Source organism: Neophocaena asiaeorientalis, unplaced genomic scaffold, assembly GCF_003031525.2.
Source record: "Neophocaena asiaeorientalis asiaeorientalis breed wild unplaced genomic scaffold, Neophocaena_asiaeorientalis_V1.1 scaffold275, whole genome shotgun sequence".
NCBI lineage: Eukaryota > Metazoa > Chordata > Mammalia > Artiodactyla > Phocoenidae > Neophocaena > Neophocaena asiaeorientalis.
In genome coordinates this window covers 1,305,905-1,321,334 of record NW_020173679.1, presented here as the reverse complement: position 1 = coordinate 1,321,334, position 15,430 = coordinate 1,305,905, and the positions used below count along the sequence as shown (strand labels likewise).

General features: G+C 54.9%; 1 protein-coding gene and 1 non-coding gene across 5 annotated transcripts; one reads left to right on the top strand and one right to left on the bottom strand.

Moving 5' to 3' along the window:
- The first annotated feature begins 30 nt into the window (after nt 1-30).
- Nucleotides 31-15,072, top strand: SLC66A1 (solute carrier family 66 member 1). 4 transcript variants are annotated; one of them, XM_024749960.1, is made up of 8 exons: nt 35-74; nt 4,972-5,191; nt 9,808-9,937; nt 10,578-10,665; nt 11,414-11,556; nt 11,728-11,820; nt 12,410-12,595; nt 14,076-14,280. In XM_024749960.1, the coding sequence occupies exons 2-8, from the start codon at nt 5,028-5,030 to the stop codon at nt 14,145-14,147; spliced, it is 876 nt and encodes a 291-aa protein (XP_024605728.1). In that variant the 5' UTR covers nt 35-74; nt 4,972-5,027; the 3' UTR covers nt 14,148-14,280. The 4 variants fall into 4 exon arrangements, with proteins under 4 accessions (XP_024605731.1, XP_024605728.1, XP_024605730.1 ...); XM_024749963.1 differs by lacking the exon at nt 4,972-5,191 and having other exon boundaries at nt 31-74; XM_024749962.1 differs by lacking the exons at nt 11,414-11,556; nt 11,728-11,820 and adding an exon at nt 14,848-15,072 and having other exon boundaries at nt 14,076-14,372.
- Nucleotides 4,400-4,471, bottom strand: TRNAK-UUU (transfer RNA lysine (anticodon UUU)). Its single transcript has one exon. It is a non-coding gene; the product is annotated as a tRNA-Lys (tRNA).
- Nucleotides 15,073-15,430: the final 358 nt, after the last annotated feature.

Sequence of the window (15,430 nt, the reverse complement as noted above, 5' to 3'; positions counted from 1 at the left end):
GGGGTTTCTGGTCAGCTGATGAAGGCAGGAGCTGGAGAACCCAGAAGCCGGGCGGTGGGGAGGCTCTAGACTTGGTAAGCCGAATTTGAGGCTAGGGCTGCGGTTCGGGACTCTGGGCCTTCCCTGCTACATCTTTCCAACACCCTCCTCCAGCCCCTGGATGGTCCTGGGGCTACTGCCTCCACCTCGGGGCGCGAGATCTTGGAGCGAGGCTCTGGGCTGGGATTGGGAGGCCCTCGGCGGGGGCCCAGGGCCACCTCCTCAAGGGCGACCAGCATGACCCCTCGGGCCGCTCTGACCTAGGGCCTGGGGTCTGGGTTCCTTTTTCACCTCTTGTTCCTGGCCGACGGGCCCCTGCGTTTCTGACGACTTTGTTTTCCCCAGGGCGGGCCAGAGGAGGGGGCTTCGCGGCGAATGAGCGCTGACCCCAGCGGCTGCCCTGTTATTATCCCCGCCAAACAGGCGGCCGGTGCTCGGCTGAGTCACTAGGAGGGAGTTGTGACCGAGGACCTGGAGGGCTGGAGTGGGTGGTAGCCCCAAGGCGGGATGCTCCTCCCCTCAGGTGCTCCCCAATTCTGCAGGGAGCCCAGATTGTCCCCTCCCATTCCATGCCTAGGACAGGTTTCCAAGTGTGTACGTGGGGAGTCTGTGTTTGGAAGTATGAGGACTGACGCAGTCTTGTCTTTTCAAGGCTTACTGAAGCCTGCTGTTTGCCAGGAACCCTGTGGGGGGAGGGGAGAGAGCTCTAGACAGAGCAGAATAATAGCCATTCCCGGTTATTCTACTGAGGGTTTGACCTGTGCCAGGCGCCATTCTAATCCCTCAGCCTAGATGCTCTCATTTAACTCTGCCGTTAGCCTAGCAGGTGGATACTGGCATCATTCCCTCGTTTTACAGGTTGGAACTCTGAGGCTCAGGCACTCGACCAAGAATTCATTGCTAGTAGGCATTAGGCAGGTCAGTTCCAGAGTGCTTTCTCCTCAGCCCTAGGCCATCCAAGCTCACAATTAGGTCTCCCATTCTCCCTTCCTTTCTTTGTTTCTCTCTCTCTCTCCCTTCCTACCTTCTTTTCCTTCCTTTCTCGCTCCCTCTCCCTCCGCTCTGTGTGTGTCTTGCTGTTTTTTGAACCTTTACTGTGCACCTGGTGTGTCCGGGGCCTAAGAATAAGTTTACACCCGGGGCGAAGGGACAGGAGTGGCTTAAAGCGCGGCAGTGGCGGACGAGTGTGATGAACGTTCTTTGGGTTTGTGGAGGAGGTAAGGGAAGAGGGGACAGGTGTTTTCCCGCCAGCTCCTGTGAGGACCCTCTAAACTGAGACAGCAATTTAGAACTGGGTCTTAGTTTCTCTTTACTACGCCGTCTAGGATGAAAAGGCCCAGCCTAGGGGAAGAGACGGCATGGACAGAAGTCAGGAGACCTGGGAGTGACCGTCTGAAGGCCTAGAGGGAGGGACAGGAGATGGGGGGGAGGGCAGTTCTTGGAGTACCCTGGGGCTCGGTCTCAAGGCGTTTGGACTTATCTGGTAGATAAAGGTGGCCACTGGAGCAGCTTCAGTGGGGAGCATCTCTGTGGCTCAGCTTTGAGATCTGGACGAGTTACATGGCTGTGGCAGCGGATGCCATTTCCAGGGCTGCCTTTCTTTTCTTTTTTTTTAAATATTTATTTATTTATTTGGCTGCACCAGGTCTTCGTTGCGGCATGTGGGCTCTAAGTTGTGGCATGCAGGATCTAGTTCCCTGATCAGGGATCGAACCCGGGCCCCTTGCATTGGGAGTGTGGAGTCTTAGCCACCGGACCACCAGGGAAGTCCCTCCCCCTTTCTTTTTTTGCGGTACGCGGGCCTCTCACTGTCGTGGCCTCTCCCGTTGTGGAGCACAGGCTCCGGACGCGCAGGCCCAGCGGCCATGGCTCACGGGCCCAGCTGCTCTGCGGCATGTGGGATCTTCCCGGACCGGGTCACGAACCCGTGTCCCTTGCATCGGCAGGCGGACCCTCAACCACTGTGCCACCAGGGAAGTCCCCTCCGCCTTTCTTAAAGTGTGGTCATGTGCACAGAATACATGTGATCAGAATACGCTGGGGGAGCTTCTTAAACCCCAGGTCCTTTATCCCCAGCTCTGACACACTGATCCTGAATTTCAAACATGTGCTCTCCATGATAACAAGGCACCCCTGAATCAACTATATGCTTCAATTAAAAAAAACAAAAACCACAAGGCACCCCTGTTGTGGTCCTTGTCACACCTACAGACCTGGTCAACCTTTGTTGCAACCCTGGCCATCCATTTGCTCAGTGCTGTTGGACTAGGAGGTGGGCCCGGTCTCAGAAGCCAGGCCTGGGCCCAGGCTGGCTTCCTACTTGGGTCAGAACCCACGGGTGACAGGCTCTGTGCACAGTGGCCCTCAGAGGAAAGTGTCTTCTGTTCAGGGCTCAGGCGTGTCTCAAAGTATCCTGAGCCCCGAGCTGCTCATGGACCCCGTGCATGGACAGGGGACCACCCACCCAGGGCCCTGGGCCCTACGAGCCATGGTACATCCCCCGAGACACCCATCCCTCCTTCACTGGGCTGTGTCCACTTTCTTTCTTCCCTAGCCTGGTGAAAAGAGGAAGTGAGAGTGACCTCAGGGTGCTTGAGATACTGGTCTCTCATTCTTAGTCACTACCATTGTGTCAGGCCCTGGGCTAAGAGCTTTATGTGCATTTTATCTATACAACAACCCCAAGGGGTGAGCGTCATTATCCTCGGTTTATACACAGGCTCAGACTTACTTGCACGAGGCCACTCACCCTCATCTGTAGAATGAGGACAGGGTTCCCCTCACAGAGAAGTTAATGAGGATGGCAGTATACTACCGTGATGACCTGCCGTGGTGTGTTGAGGCTGTACAAGAGGAGGCTTGGGGAAGTGCTCCACCGGAGGGGTGGCTGGGGAACAAAAGGCCTTGATTCGAAATGCCTGAGGCACCACAAAAACCCAGCTCCTACCTGGACTGCGTGTTAACCTGGGGTGGCCTTGCAGCTGCTGGTGGCAGGACAGCAGGTAAATGGCTCCAACATCAGCTGTGCTGAAGGTCAAGGGGGGGTGGTCACCAAGGTACAGGAAGAGACCTTCAGCCCCCCTTTGCAGGGCCCCGGAGGGACTGCAGTGAACCAGGCAGGCAGTGACCTGGGGTGCTGGGGCTCGCTGTTGAGTCACGTTAGAGCTGAGAGCCTAGAGCTTCCTAAGAAAAGCAGCTGACTCGCTTCTTTTCCCTGCCTGACGCCCCCAGGTCGCTGCGGCCTCAGCAGTTCCAAGGGTCCAGCCAGGGTGTCTCAGCCCATTCGGGCCAATGTAACAAAATACCATTTGTCTGGATGGCTTAGAAACAAACATTGATTTCTCACAGTTCTGGAGGCTGGGAAGTCCAAGTTCAGGGTGCTAGTAGATTCAACGTCTGGTGAGGGTCCACTTCCTAGTTCATAGATGGCTGTCTTCTCGATATGTCCTCACCTGGCAGAAGGGGCGAGGGAGCTCTCTGGGGTCCTTCCTGTAAGGGCACTAATCCCATTCATGAGGGCTCTGCCTTCATGACCTAAATACTCCCCAAAGGTCCCACCTCAAAAATACCATCACATTGGGGGTTAGATTTCAACAGTACAGGAGGGACATAAACATTTGGTCTGTGGCATTGTCTGTGGGGCATTGCTTTACGAGGATCCTGGGTCTTTTGACACAAGCAGAAACTGAAGGTGGCTGGAGAGAGCCTCATCCCAGGTGAGGAAAGCCCCTCTGAGCGCAGTGAGAAAAGGGGAAGCCTGTCTTCTGGCTGCATGAGACCCTGGGCAGCCCTGCCAGACCACAGGAAGGTGCCGCCGTTCCCAGGGACAGAAGCATGGTGGCTGTGAGTGCTTCCTGCTTGGGTGGCCCTGGCAAGTCACCTCCCCGGGTCCACGCAGACATATCAGTAGCCCCCACTTCATAGAGCTGATATGCAGCAAAATGCAGAAAGGCCTACGTAAGGTGCTTAGCACAGAGCTGGTCACGTGCTCAGCTATCAGGGGCTGTGATGATTCTGCCCAGCAACCCCACTTCCTCTTCCTCCTCTGGGACTGTCACACAGGCTGTGACTGCTCTAGGACACCAGGTGGGGACTTCGCCGCCTGCCCCTGCAACCAGCCAGCTCCTGGCTTTGTCGGCGGTGGGAGTGGGGAGGTGGCTCCAGACTCTTTGCCGGCAGGCGTCCTACACACGCGCGCTGCCGGGAGAATGCGGCTTGAGCACGCCAAGCTTGAATCCCAGCCATGTGTGCAACTCACCTGCTCCTTCTTCACCACTTGCCTCATCTGACCGATGTACTAGGGGACAGCCATACTTTTTTTTTTTTTTTTGGCTGAGTGGTGCAGCTGGTGAGATCTTAGTTCCCTGACCAGGGATTGAACCCAGGCCCCAGCAGTAAAAGTGCTGAGTCCTAACCACTGGACCACCAGGGGATTCCCAGGACAGCCGTACTTGAAATGAGAGGATGTACTTAGTGGGCCTGGTCTCAGCAGACTCTTACAGCGTGATTTGCAAGAAGAAAAGATTGGAAACAATCGAAATGTTCAAGAGTTAGAACAAAGGTGGCATTGTTTGAGGGCTCAGTTCTCTACACTAGATTTCTGAACTCATTGAACCCTCACAGCTGTATGCGGGAGGCACTGTTATCGCCCCATCTTGCAGATGAGGAGACTGAGGCTCAGCAAGGCTGAGTCACTTGCCCAAAGTCGAGGCGTTAACAGGCAGAGTGGGGATTCGAATGCACCTGTCTCTGACCACACATCCAGTGCCCTCCCTGCATATGTGGTTACTTTGATCTCTGTACTGATCGTGCTCTCTGGTTCAGGGGCTCAGTCCATGCTGGGTGATAAGGCTGGAATGGGCTCAAAGTGGCGGGACCATGACTAGGACCCAGACCTCCCAAGGCTGAAGGCCCCTGTCTTGTTCCCTGTAGAGCTGTCGCCTGCCTCAGCACACCGGCTCCCTCCCTCCCTCCCTCCCTCCGAAGCCATGGTCTGGAGGAAGCTGGGCTCCAGAAACTTCTCCAGCTGCCCCAATGGCTCCAGCCAGTGGATGTGGGATGTGTTTGGCGAGTGTGCCTGGGATGACTGGGACAAGGCCAGCGTGGGCCTGGGCTTGATCTCCATTCTCTGCTTTGCTGCGTCCACCCTCCCGTGAGTAGCATCAGGGTGGTGGGACCAGGGCTGGGTTGCACGGGTGGGGCAAGTGCTCCTGGGGCTGCACCGAAGAGGGGCTCACTGGCTGGCGTTGGGCCTCTCCAGACTCAAGGCCAAGTGTGCTCCCTCTCCCACCCCCACTGACTGACTTCCAGCCCACCCTGGAGGGCCCTACAGCGAACCTCACTCTAGGCCCCGCCTTGTGCTGGACCATGCTGACACACAGGTAATAATAATAACACCTGTTCAGTAAGTGCCCACTGTGTACCTAGCTCATTTCTAAGCACTTGACGTGTCTTTACCCTATTTAATCCTCATAATCACCCTGTGAAATAGATACAATCTGTATCGCTACGAGGAAACAGAAACCCAGAGAGGTTAACTAGCTTGCTGTGAAATGCACAGCTAGTCAGAGAGGAGGCGGAGGAGTGGGAGGGCTGGGGTGCATCGAACTTGGCCTTTGTTCTGTGACAGTCTGGTGGAGGACAAGCGGTGATTACAGAACAGCATGGCCACTGCTGTGATTAGGGAACGTGGACACACTGTGACCTGGGCAAGTCCCTTCACTGCTCTGTGCCTCGGTTTTCTCATCTGTAAAATGGGAATGTTGTGCCCTACCTCACAGGGTTGCTATGAGGATGGCCTTTACACACCATACGCTCAGTCCCATGGCTGGGCAGAGGGGGGGCCAAAGAGGAGAGGTGAGGTCAAAGAGGTCATCCAGGGCCCTGTAATGTAAGGGCATTCTCCACTGTTAGGAAATCTTATGCTGTTTCTCCTGAGGGAGAAAGATAACAGTTTAATTGAGAGATAATTCACATACCATTGAGTTAGCCCATTTAAATGTACAAGTCCAAGGTTTTAGTATATGCACAGAGTTGTGTAAGCATTGGCGCAATCAGTTTTAGAACATTTTTGTCACCCTAAAAAGAAACCCAGAAAGAAATGAGTCATTCCTCGTTTCCCTCTAAATCTCCCGGCCCCAACCACCAATCTGCTTTCTGTCTGTAGATTTGCCTATTTTGGACATTTCATATCCATGGATCATACAGTATGTGGCCTTCTGTGACTGGCTTCTTTCACTTAGCATAACATCTTCAAGGTTCATCCACATCATACGTAGCTAGTGTCAATACTTCATTCTTTTTTTACATCCGAATAGTAGTTTTCGTTGTACGTGTATACCTTTTGTTTATTCATTCGTTCATTGATGGACATTTGGGCGGTTTCTACCTTTTGGCCAGTGTGATTAAAGCTGCTGTGTATGTTCATGTACAAGTTTTAGTGGGGACATGTGTGTTTACTTCTCTTGGGTATATTCCTAAGGGGTGGAATTGCCGGGTCACATGGTAACTCTGTGTTTAATCTTTTGAGGAACTGCCAGGCTGTTTTCCAAAGCGGTTGCACCATTTTACATTCCCACCAGCAGTGCAAGAATTTCTCTAAATCCCCATCAACACTTGTTATTTTCTGTCTTTTTTATTATACCGTCCCAGTGAGCGTGAAGTGGTATCTCATAGTTCTCATTTGTATTTCCTTGTTGGCTGGTGATATTAAGTAGCTTAATTGGCCAAATTATATTCTCTTTGGAAAAAGGTCTGCTGAGGTTCTTTGCCCATTTTTCAATTGGATTATTTGTCTTTTTGCTGTTGAATTATAAGAGTTCTTTGTATATTCTAGCTATATTTTGCAAATATTTTCTCCCATTCAGTGAGTTGTCTTTTCACTTTCTCGATGGTGTCGCTTGAAGCACAAAAATTTGTTGATGTCCAATTTTTTTTTTTTGGCCGCTCCGTGCAGCATGTGGGATCTTAGTTCCCCGAGCAGGGATCGAACCTGAGCCCCCTGCATGGGAGCTCGGAGTCTTAACCACTGGACCGCCAGGGAAGTCCCTTGATGATGTCCAATTTATGTGTTTTTTTCTTTTGTTACTTGTGCTTTTGCTATCATGTCTAGAAAGGATAGCTTAATCCAGGTAACAAAGATTCACCCTTATCTTCTAAGAGGTTTATATAGATTTATCCAAGTCTGACACCAATTCTGATGTGTTTTTTTGCCACACCATCAAGCAGTCAGCTCAATTTTTACACTGTCTACACCTGAGACAGCCTCAGATCCCACAGGTTAGGGGCCCAGTCCTACAAGTCCCACAAGAGTGCTCCCTCCTCCCCACTTCTGAGACCAGTCACAGGTCCAGGTTGTCATTTGTGCTTCTGACCTCCAGCTGTAGATCCGGAGATTCCTCCGGCCCCTCCTCAGGTTTGGTTAGTTTGCTAGAGCAGCTCACAGAACTCAGAGGAATGATTTTTATGGAGGCTTTATTACACAGTCATTGGCCATTAGCAATTGGGCAAAATCTCGAGCCTCTCTCCTCCCCTGAGGTGGGTGAGGGGGGTGGGACAGGGACCCCTGAGACCAAATGTCCCAACCTTCTAATCCTACTGTTGGTTCCCCTGGCAATGAGTCCTTATCCTCAGGTGACCTAAGGGCTTTCCGAAAGTCACCTTATTAACATTACAAAAGACACCTTTTTTTCTCTCTTTCTCTCTCACCCCTTAGGACATTCTTAGGAGAGCTCTGTGCAGGGAACAGGGAAGAAGACCAAATATATATATTTCTTATTGTAAATCACAGTATCACAAATTAGCTCTTACATGTAGAGCTTTGACTCAGCTTGAGTTGTATTTTGTATATGGTGTGAGGTAGGGATCCAACCTCGTTCTTTTGCATGCGGTACCCGGTTGTCCCAGTACCATGTGTTAAAAAGACTACCGTTGGGAATTCCCTGGCAGTCCTATGGTTAGGACTCTGTGCTGTCACTGCTGAGGGCCCAGGTTCAATCCCTGGTCGGGGAACTAAGATCCCACAAGCCGTGCAGCGGCCAAAAAAAAAAAAAAAAAAAGACTACCCTTACCTCATCAAGTTGTCCCAACATGCTGTCTAGGGCTTGACATTTTTACTGACTCACCTTGTCCCAGCTGCCATACTAGATGTGGCAGAAGTAAGCAAAACCGACCCCATCCTTGCCTTTGTAGACCTTCTGTTAGGGAAGGAGAACTGGAGGGACGGGGGAGAGACTGGAGGCAGGGAGGCTGTGTAAGGCATCCAGCAAGCAATGATGTCTGGGGGATTGGATAGGTGGCCCTTAGCAGGCAAAGCAGACAGGTCTGGGTGATGGGTGGAGGCCAAGGGAGAGAGACTCCCCATCTTGGGGTGAGAGGTCCCCCAGAAGCACGAGGAGCTGGTGGAGCTGGCTGAGGCCTCCCCCTTCCACCAGGGCATAGTGCCAGCCCTGCCTGGGCCTGGCTGATTAACCAGGGAGGGGGTGTCAGAGGTCTGGGAGAAGCCCTGGGTGATGGCAGGGAGGGCAGCCACCTTACTGCTTCTCCTTAGGACTCGGCCTTTCCTGAGTGTGACAAAATCACTTTCCCTGAAATTTATGGAGGCTCTTCAAGTCACAGTATCCTGGAAGGGCAGGGCCACGGGGTAAACCTTAAGGGCCTCTCCAGGCCAGGCCCATGCTGGGCACTGTCCCTTCCCTCAGGAAGCTTGAGTCCAGGAGGAACTGACCAGTGCTGGCAGAGCTCCCTTCTAGGAAGGCCCTCAGGAGGAACTGATATTTCCTGAAAGATCCAGAGGAGGGACTGGGTGAGCCATCTGCTGATGCAGAGTTTGGAGGAAGAGAAGGCAGTCCTGGTGAAGAGGTGGTGGGGGTCGGAGTGTCCCCTGTCGGAGGAGGGAGTTGGAAACAAGGAACACAGGCTTGGATGGGAGACCTAAGGAGCTGGGGGCGGGGTCAGCAGGAGATGGAGGTGGAAGGATGACTGTGAAGAACCAGGGCCAGGCCTAGCTCTCCTAGCTTCCGTCTCGGGTGGAAGGTGGGGTGAGGTGCTATTCAGTTACCTTTTACTAATTTAAATACATGCAAATGATTAAAGAGAAGGGTAAGCAGCAGATGGCCATTGCGGGATGACTCAGAGCAAGCCTGGAACCCCAGGGTCTGAGTGTGAATCCTGGTTCCCTGACTTTTCCATCCCCAAAGAGACCCATCAAGACTTGACCCCATGGCTTTGTAATCAGAGCTCTGGGAGCCACAGCCTGAGGCTTCTCTGTTGCCCTTTGAAGATAACAGGCCCATATTATCATCCATCTCCCCTGGAGATAGGGCATCGCCCAGGCCTCGGCTGCACGGCAACCACCATCCTCCTTCCTTCCAAACACCAACCCCCCTCCCGCTCCTCCATAGAAGAGAGAACCCAGGGTCCCTATGAAGTGGTTCTTGGGGTCTGACACAAAACATCAGGGCCCTGTAAAGACCCCAGGTCCCCACCAAGAGACTGCTGTGGAGGAGAATCTATCATGCAGTGGCTCTCTCTGGAAAGATGCATGTCCCATAGAGCTCCTGGCTTGGAAGGGATCCCGTGGTAAGAATCCCCAAAGGGCAAAGAAAGGCCCATGAGGATCCCGCCTGCGGGAAGGATCAGCTCCCAGGCGACCCCCTGTGCAGACGCCGCCCCAGCCCCGCTGTTCCATGTTGGCTCTTCCCATGTTTACCCTCCACGCGGTATCACAGCCGTCGGCTTCTGAGCACACGTCTCCTTCCTCCGCCACAGCCAGTACATCAAGGCCTGCAAAATGGGCAATATGGACCAGGCTCTGTCCCTATGGTTCCTCCTGGGCTGGATCGGCGGAGACTCCTGCAATCTCATCGGCTCCTTCCTTGCTGACCAGCTGCCCCTGCAGGTGGGCTGGTCCCCGGGCTGGGTGGGCTGCCAGGGATAGTCTGCAGAGGCTTCCATCTTTGAGGGCCCCATGCTATAGAGAGAGCCCTCTGCCTGCCGCACAGTGTGGGCCTCAGTTCCCCCATCTACAAAATGAGCACATCAAACCACAGGATGGCTGGGGTCTTTGACCTCTGAGGTGCTAAGATCCTGACTGAGCTTTCAGGGCATGGGGCCCTGGAGGAGGAAGGTTCTCCCTTGGGAGGCCCAGGTGCCATCATTCTGTGGCTGGGTGGAGCTGGGACTCAAAATCAGGAATCTATTGTCTTCCCAAGTGGGGCTGTAAATTGCCCCTGTATCAGCCAAATGGTAGCCTCCACTTAACCTCTGAGTCCCATTTTGTCCTGCCTGGTCATGCTAGCCACCATTTCCTCTGTCTGCCCAGGCGGGCACCTGCCAGGCCCTTGCCTACCTGCTGTCTAGCTCTGCCAGGTAGGAACTGTGATCCCCTCCTTTCCAGATGAGCAAACAGAAGCTCCAGGAGGTGAAGCAACTTGCTCAGGGTCACCCAGCTGGGATGGGGCAGAGCTGCCCGGGTGCTCGGGTGTGGTCCCTGAGCCGGGGACTGCAGCCAGCGCCCTGGGCCCCCTCTTCTCTTGCAGACCTACACAGCCGTGTATTACGTCTTAGCCGATGTGCTGATGCTGTCGCTGTACTTTCATTACAAGTTTAAGAAACGCCCCTCTCTGTGTGAGTATGGGGATCCCTCTGTGTCAGGTGCCTGAGGGCAGCCGGGAGACCTGGAAGTTTGGGAGGAGGAAGGTTTCCCATTGCTGGTGATAAACCAAACCTCAAAAAGGCTTCCTCAGGGGCTTCCCTGGTGGCGCAGTGGTTGAGAGTCTGCCTGCCGATGCAGGGGACACGGGTTCGTGCCCCGGTCCGGGAAGATCCCACATGCCTAAAAAAAAAAAAAAAAAAAAAAAAAAAAAAAGGCTTCCTCGGGGCCTTATCTGAAAGCTGGGGCCCTGATCACCTGATGAGCCGAGATAGAGGGCAGTGAGTACATCCGGGCAGGACCACAGGGAGTCCCCTTCACTTAAGTTCTCTCATTCAGCAAACATGGCTTCAGCTGCTCCTCAGTGCCGGGCCCTGGGCTTGGAGCTGAGGAAACAAGGACACGGCACACAGGATTCAGAAGGGGCAGATCCAGGGCTGTACAAGAAATGATCCAGGCACCTGGGGGTGGGGCTGTCTCAGCATTTCCACACTCCATAATTCCCTTCCTGCCCCCACTGCCCTCATCAGTTTACCTTTACAACCTTAGGAGAAGGGTACTCTCATTATACCCATTCTACAGATGAGGAATAAAGGCTCAGAGAGGTTAGGTCACTTGCCCAAGGTCACACAGCCACTGAGGGACAAGGCCAGGACTCAAAGCCCAGTCTGTCTGCTGCCACTCAGATCCCTAATCTCAGCTTCCCTCCTGCCTCATGTCCAGGGTCTGCCCCCATCAATTCTGTGCTGTTGTTCATCTTGGGGGTGGCGTGTACCGCCCCACTGCTGAGCAGCGCTGGCTTGGTGGCTGCCCCCAGGGAGGTCTTCCGGGGGCGGACGCTCTTGTCTGTGGAGCCGGGCAATAAGGTGAGGTGTGGGCACGCGAGAGTAGAGCAGGGGTGGGGGTCTGGCTCACCCCGAGGGCCCGCCCCTGCATGACCACGAGGTCAGGGGAATTGCCCTCAAGGAGAGAGTTGGGGCTCTCAGGCTGCACCCTGGCCCCTGCTGAGCACTGAGCACTCCACTCTGCCCTCTCAGCCCTTCACGCAGCAGGAAATCATTGGCTTCGTAATCGGCTCCGTGTCCAGCATGCTGTACCTGCTCTCCCGGCTGCCTCAGATCCGCACCAATGTGAGCCGCGGGCAGGGGCACTGGGGCCACGGGAAGAGGAGCCGGCTGGCAGCTCGGGCCCCTGGGTTAGGGAGTAGCAACAGGTCTGGTCCACACTCACTGTTGGCTTGGGTGACTGAATCCACTTGTCCAAGCCTCAGTTTCTGCCTCTGGAAATGGGCATGAGATGCCTGCCATCCAGGGGTACATGTGACCTGCATGTGTCCCGGGGAGGTCGGAGGTCAGGTGAGAGCGAGGGGCTGAGAGCAGAGCAGAGAAGGTGGGGAACCAGAGATGGGGGAGCCTTGCTGGGCAGTGAGTCAGCGTAGGGCTGGGGAGCAGGCACCTTGGGGCGAGCAGGGTGGGGCAGCCCTAGTCTCTTGCGACCTGGGCAGGGTGGCTCGGGAGATGACGTTGGAACGGGGATGAGGAGTCAGGCCCTGGAAAGGGCTGATCTGGGCAGCAGGCCCGTGTCGGACACTGGTCACACCGTGTGCAGTCTGCTCAGAGCATGTGCATTGTGACAGGGCAGACGGACACATGGACAGTTACAGTCCAGAGAGACAAGAGGCCCGTTTGAGGTCTCTGACCCTACACCTCTCGCTTCCAGTTCCTGCGGAAGTCGACACAGGGGATCTCCTACTCGCTGTTCGCCTTGGTGATGCTGGGGAACACGCTGTATGGGCTAAGCGTGCTGCTCAAAAACCCCGAAGTAGGCCAGGGCGAGGGCAGCTATGTGCTGCACCACCTGCCCTGGCTCGTGGGCAGCCTGGGCGTCCTGCTGCTCGACACCATCGTATCCTTCAGGGTGTGAGGGTGGGTGGGGTCGGGGGGGCCACAGCAGCCTCCGCCTGCACGTGGCTTCAGCGTCCATCCATCCATCCATCTTTCCTTCCATCCATCCATCATCCATCCATCCATCCATCTATCCATCCATCCATCCATCCATCCATCCTTCCTTCCATCCATCCATCCATCCATCCATCCATCCATCCATCCATTCTTCTATCCATCCATCCATCCATGCATCCATCCATCCATCCTTCTATCCATCCTTCCATCCATCCATCCTTCCATCCATCCTTCCATCCAGTCCATCCATCCATCCATCCTTCTGTCCATCCGTCTGTCCGTCCATCCACCCATCCATCCTTCTATCCATCCATCCATCCATCCATCCATCCATCCATCCATCCATCCATCCATCCATCCATCCATCCATCCATCCATCCAAGAGCCAAACCTCCCATGTGCTGGGCACCCCTCCAGGTACCGGATCTATTTGTGAGTAAGAACAGAATGGTCCTTCCTTCAAGAAGCTCACAGTTCAGTGGGGAGGCAGACAGGATATGCGTAATCATAAGTAATTACTTCACTGTGGTGCCACTGAGTAGCACAGAGAAAAACTGCAAGAGTGTGTGACCAGGGGGCTGTCTGTCCTGGTTTAGAGGCTCAGCAGAGGCCTCCACTAGTGCCATTGAAACTGTGCCCCGAAGGAGAAGTTAGGTACAGGAGAGGGAGGGATGTTCCTGGCACAGCTTGTGCAGAGGGTCTGGGGAACAGGGCATACATAAATCAGCCCATCCAGGCAGGAGGAAGGAAAGCTGCAATGTGGAGACACACACACGTGAATTAGAGATGGAAAAACTTGAGTTCAAATCCTGGCTCCCCGGTGTCCTGTGTGACACAGAGCAAACCGTTAGCCTCTCTGTGCTTCCATGTCTTCATCTTGCTGTCTCACCAAGGTCATGGGGCAATTACATAAGCTAAGGTCTCTGGAAATACCCAGCACCGGACCCAGCACACAGTGAGTGCTCAGTAAATGTTTGTTTGCTGGATGGCTGAGCAGGGCATTATTTGCATCTCCTTTGGGAGGAGGTAAACGGGGCCCTTGTTTCGACGTTTGTGGAGTTCCTGGTGGGTGCAATGAGAGATGAAGAAAGTTAAGCTCTAGTGCCCCAAAATGGCCCCTGCCACTTGCTGAAACCCCCAGGATTCTGTAGGGTGAGAGGAGGGCAAGATCCTGGAGCTGGGGTCAGGGGAGGCTGCCTGGAGAGGAAGACCCAAGCGCTGGACTTGGCAGATAAATGGGGTTTGGCCGGTTGAGGGGTGGGAAGGCAGCAAGAGCAGAGGCCAGGAGGCCATGGCTGACCCTGCCTACCTGGCCGAGTTGCAGGGAGGGAAGAGGGCAGCAGTTCTGGATGGGGCCACAGGCCACCCTGGGGCAGGTCCGACGCAGGCTGTGCTCCGTTTGGCCTTGACGTTGACTCCTTCGGATCTCCATACAGTTCCTGATATACAGGGGTGCCGCCACCTCATCAGAGCGCCAGCCACTCCTCCCCAGCTGAGCAGGACCCAGACCCCGGCCAAGCCCAGGATGACGGGGACCTGCAGATGCCACACTCAGGAAGGGAGAAGTACGGGCAGTGACGGTGCTGCTGACCCTGGGCTGGGCCGTGGAGGAAGCTGGGGGTGCCTAGAACTCCCGGCCCGACCGCCTACCCCCAACACCTCCGAAACCTCGTGAGCTGACCCTTCCGGAAGCCCTGACTGACGGACTCTTCCAGGAGCAGGTCAGCCCCCAGGGCCGGCCCACCCCGCCTTGGGATTCCCCCCCAGGGTCTGAGGCAACTGTCCGTCCCTGGAGCCTGAAGGGAGGGCCTGCAGCCGAGACCTCGCCTCTCAGAAGGCAGTGCAGCTGGCCCTCAGCTCACCTACCTCATTCTGCCTGCTTCCCCCACCCGACCGCCTGGGGAGGAGCCCAGCTCAGCCTGGTGCACGTGGACTGTACAGTCGACTGCAGATGGCCTAGTAAACGGTACTCCCTGTGAGGCCCGTCCTGGTGCTCCTTTCCTGGTGCCGGGCTCTGCGCTGCTCTGGGGCACAGTGATGGATGGCGATCGGGGTCCCACCTACAGGCAGGCCCCAGGTGGGGGCCTAAGGGGGTCAGGATGTGGGAGAGCCAGGCCAGAGGGTACTGTGTCTGCTGGCCCGCCCCTGCCCAGCCTCTTGGGCCTCCAGTTTCTTCAACCTGCTTCTCTGTGGCAGGCTCCACACCTGGTGGTGGGGACACAGCAGTGAGAAAGACACTCCTCCAACAGGATCCCTGCTCCGCGGTGCTCAGCAAGAAGCGGAATAGTTAAGGTTCAGACTTTGGTTCTGCATCTCAACCTCTCTGTGCCACAGTTACCTCATCTGTGCAATGGGATGACAGTATTACCACTTTATACGTCCTTCTAGGGATTAAATAAAATGGTGTGCTTATAGATGTTAGCCCTGAAGTCTGGCATGCAGAAGGAGCTCACTGAAGGTTAGCTTTGATCATTTTTAGTTGGAGGAGAAGGACAACCAGATCTCCCTGGAAATCAGGGAGACCTTCCTGGAAGAGGTGACACGGCAGAAGGACAGTCAGAAGATAAACAGGGAAGGTGCCAGTGTTGCAGGCGGGAAGGGTGGAGAGGAGGGCAGGGCTTAGCCCCGAGCTCTAGTTCCTGTGCCCCAACTTTAGTTTGCCTCCCAGACCCCAACCTGAGTCCACTTTCTTCTTGGCCACAACCCCATGCATGCCTGAGGGCAGAGGGGCCAGCTCCCCTCCCTGATGGCCTGCTTCCTCACCTCCCCCCCTCCCCCC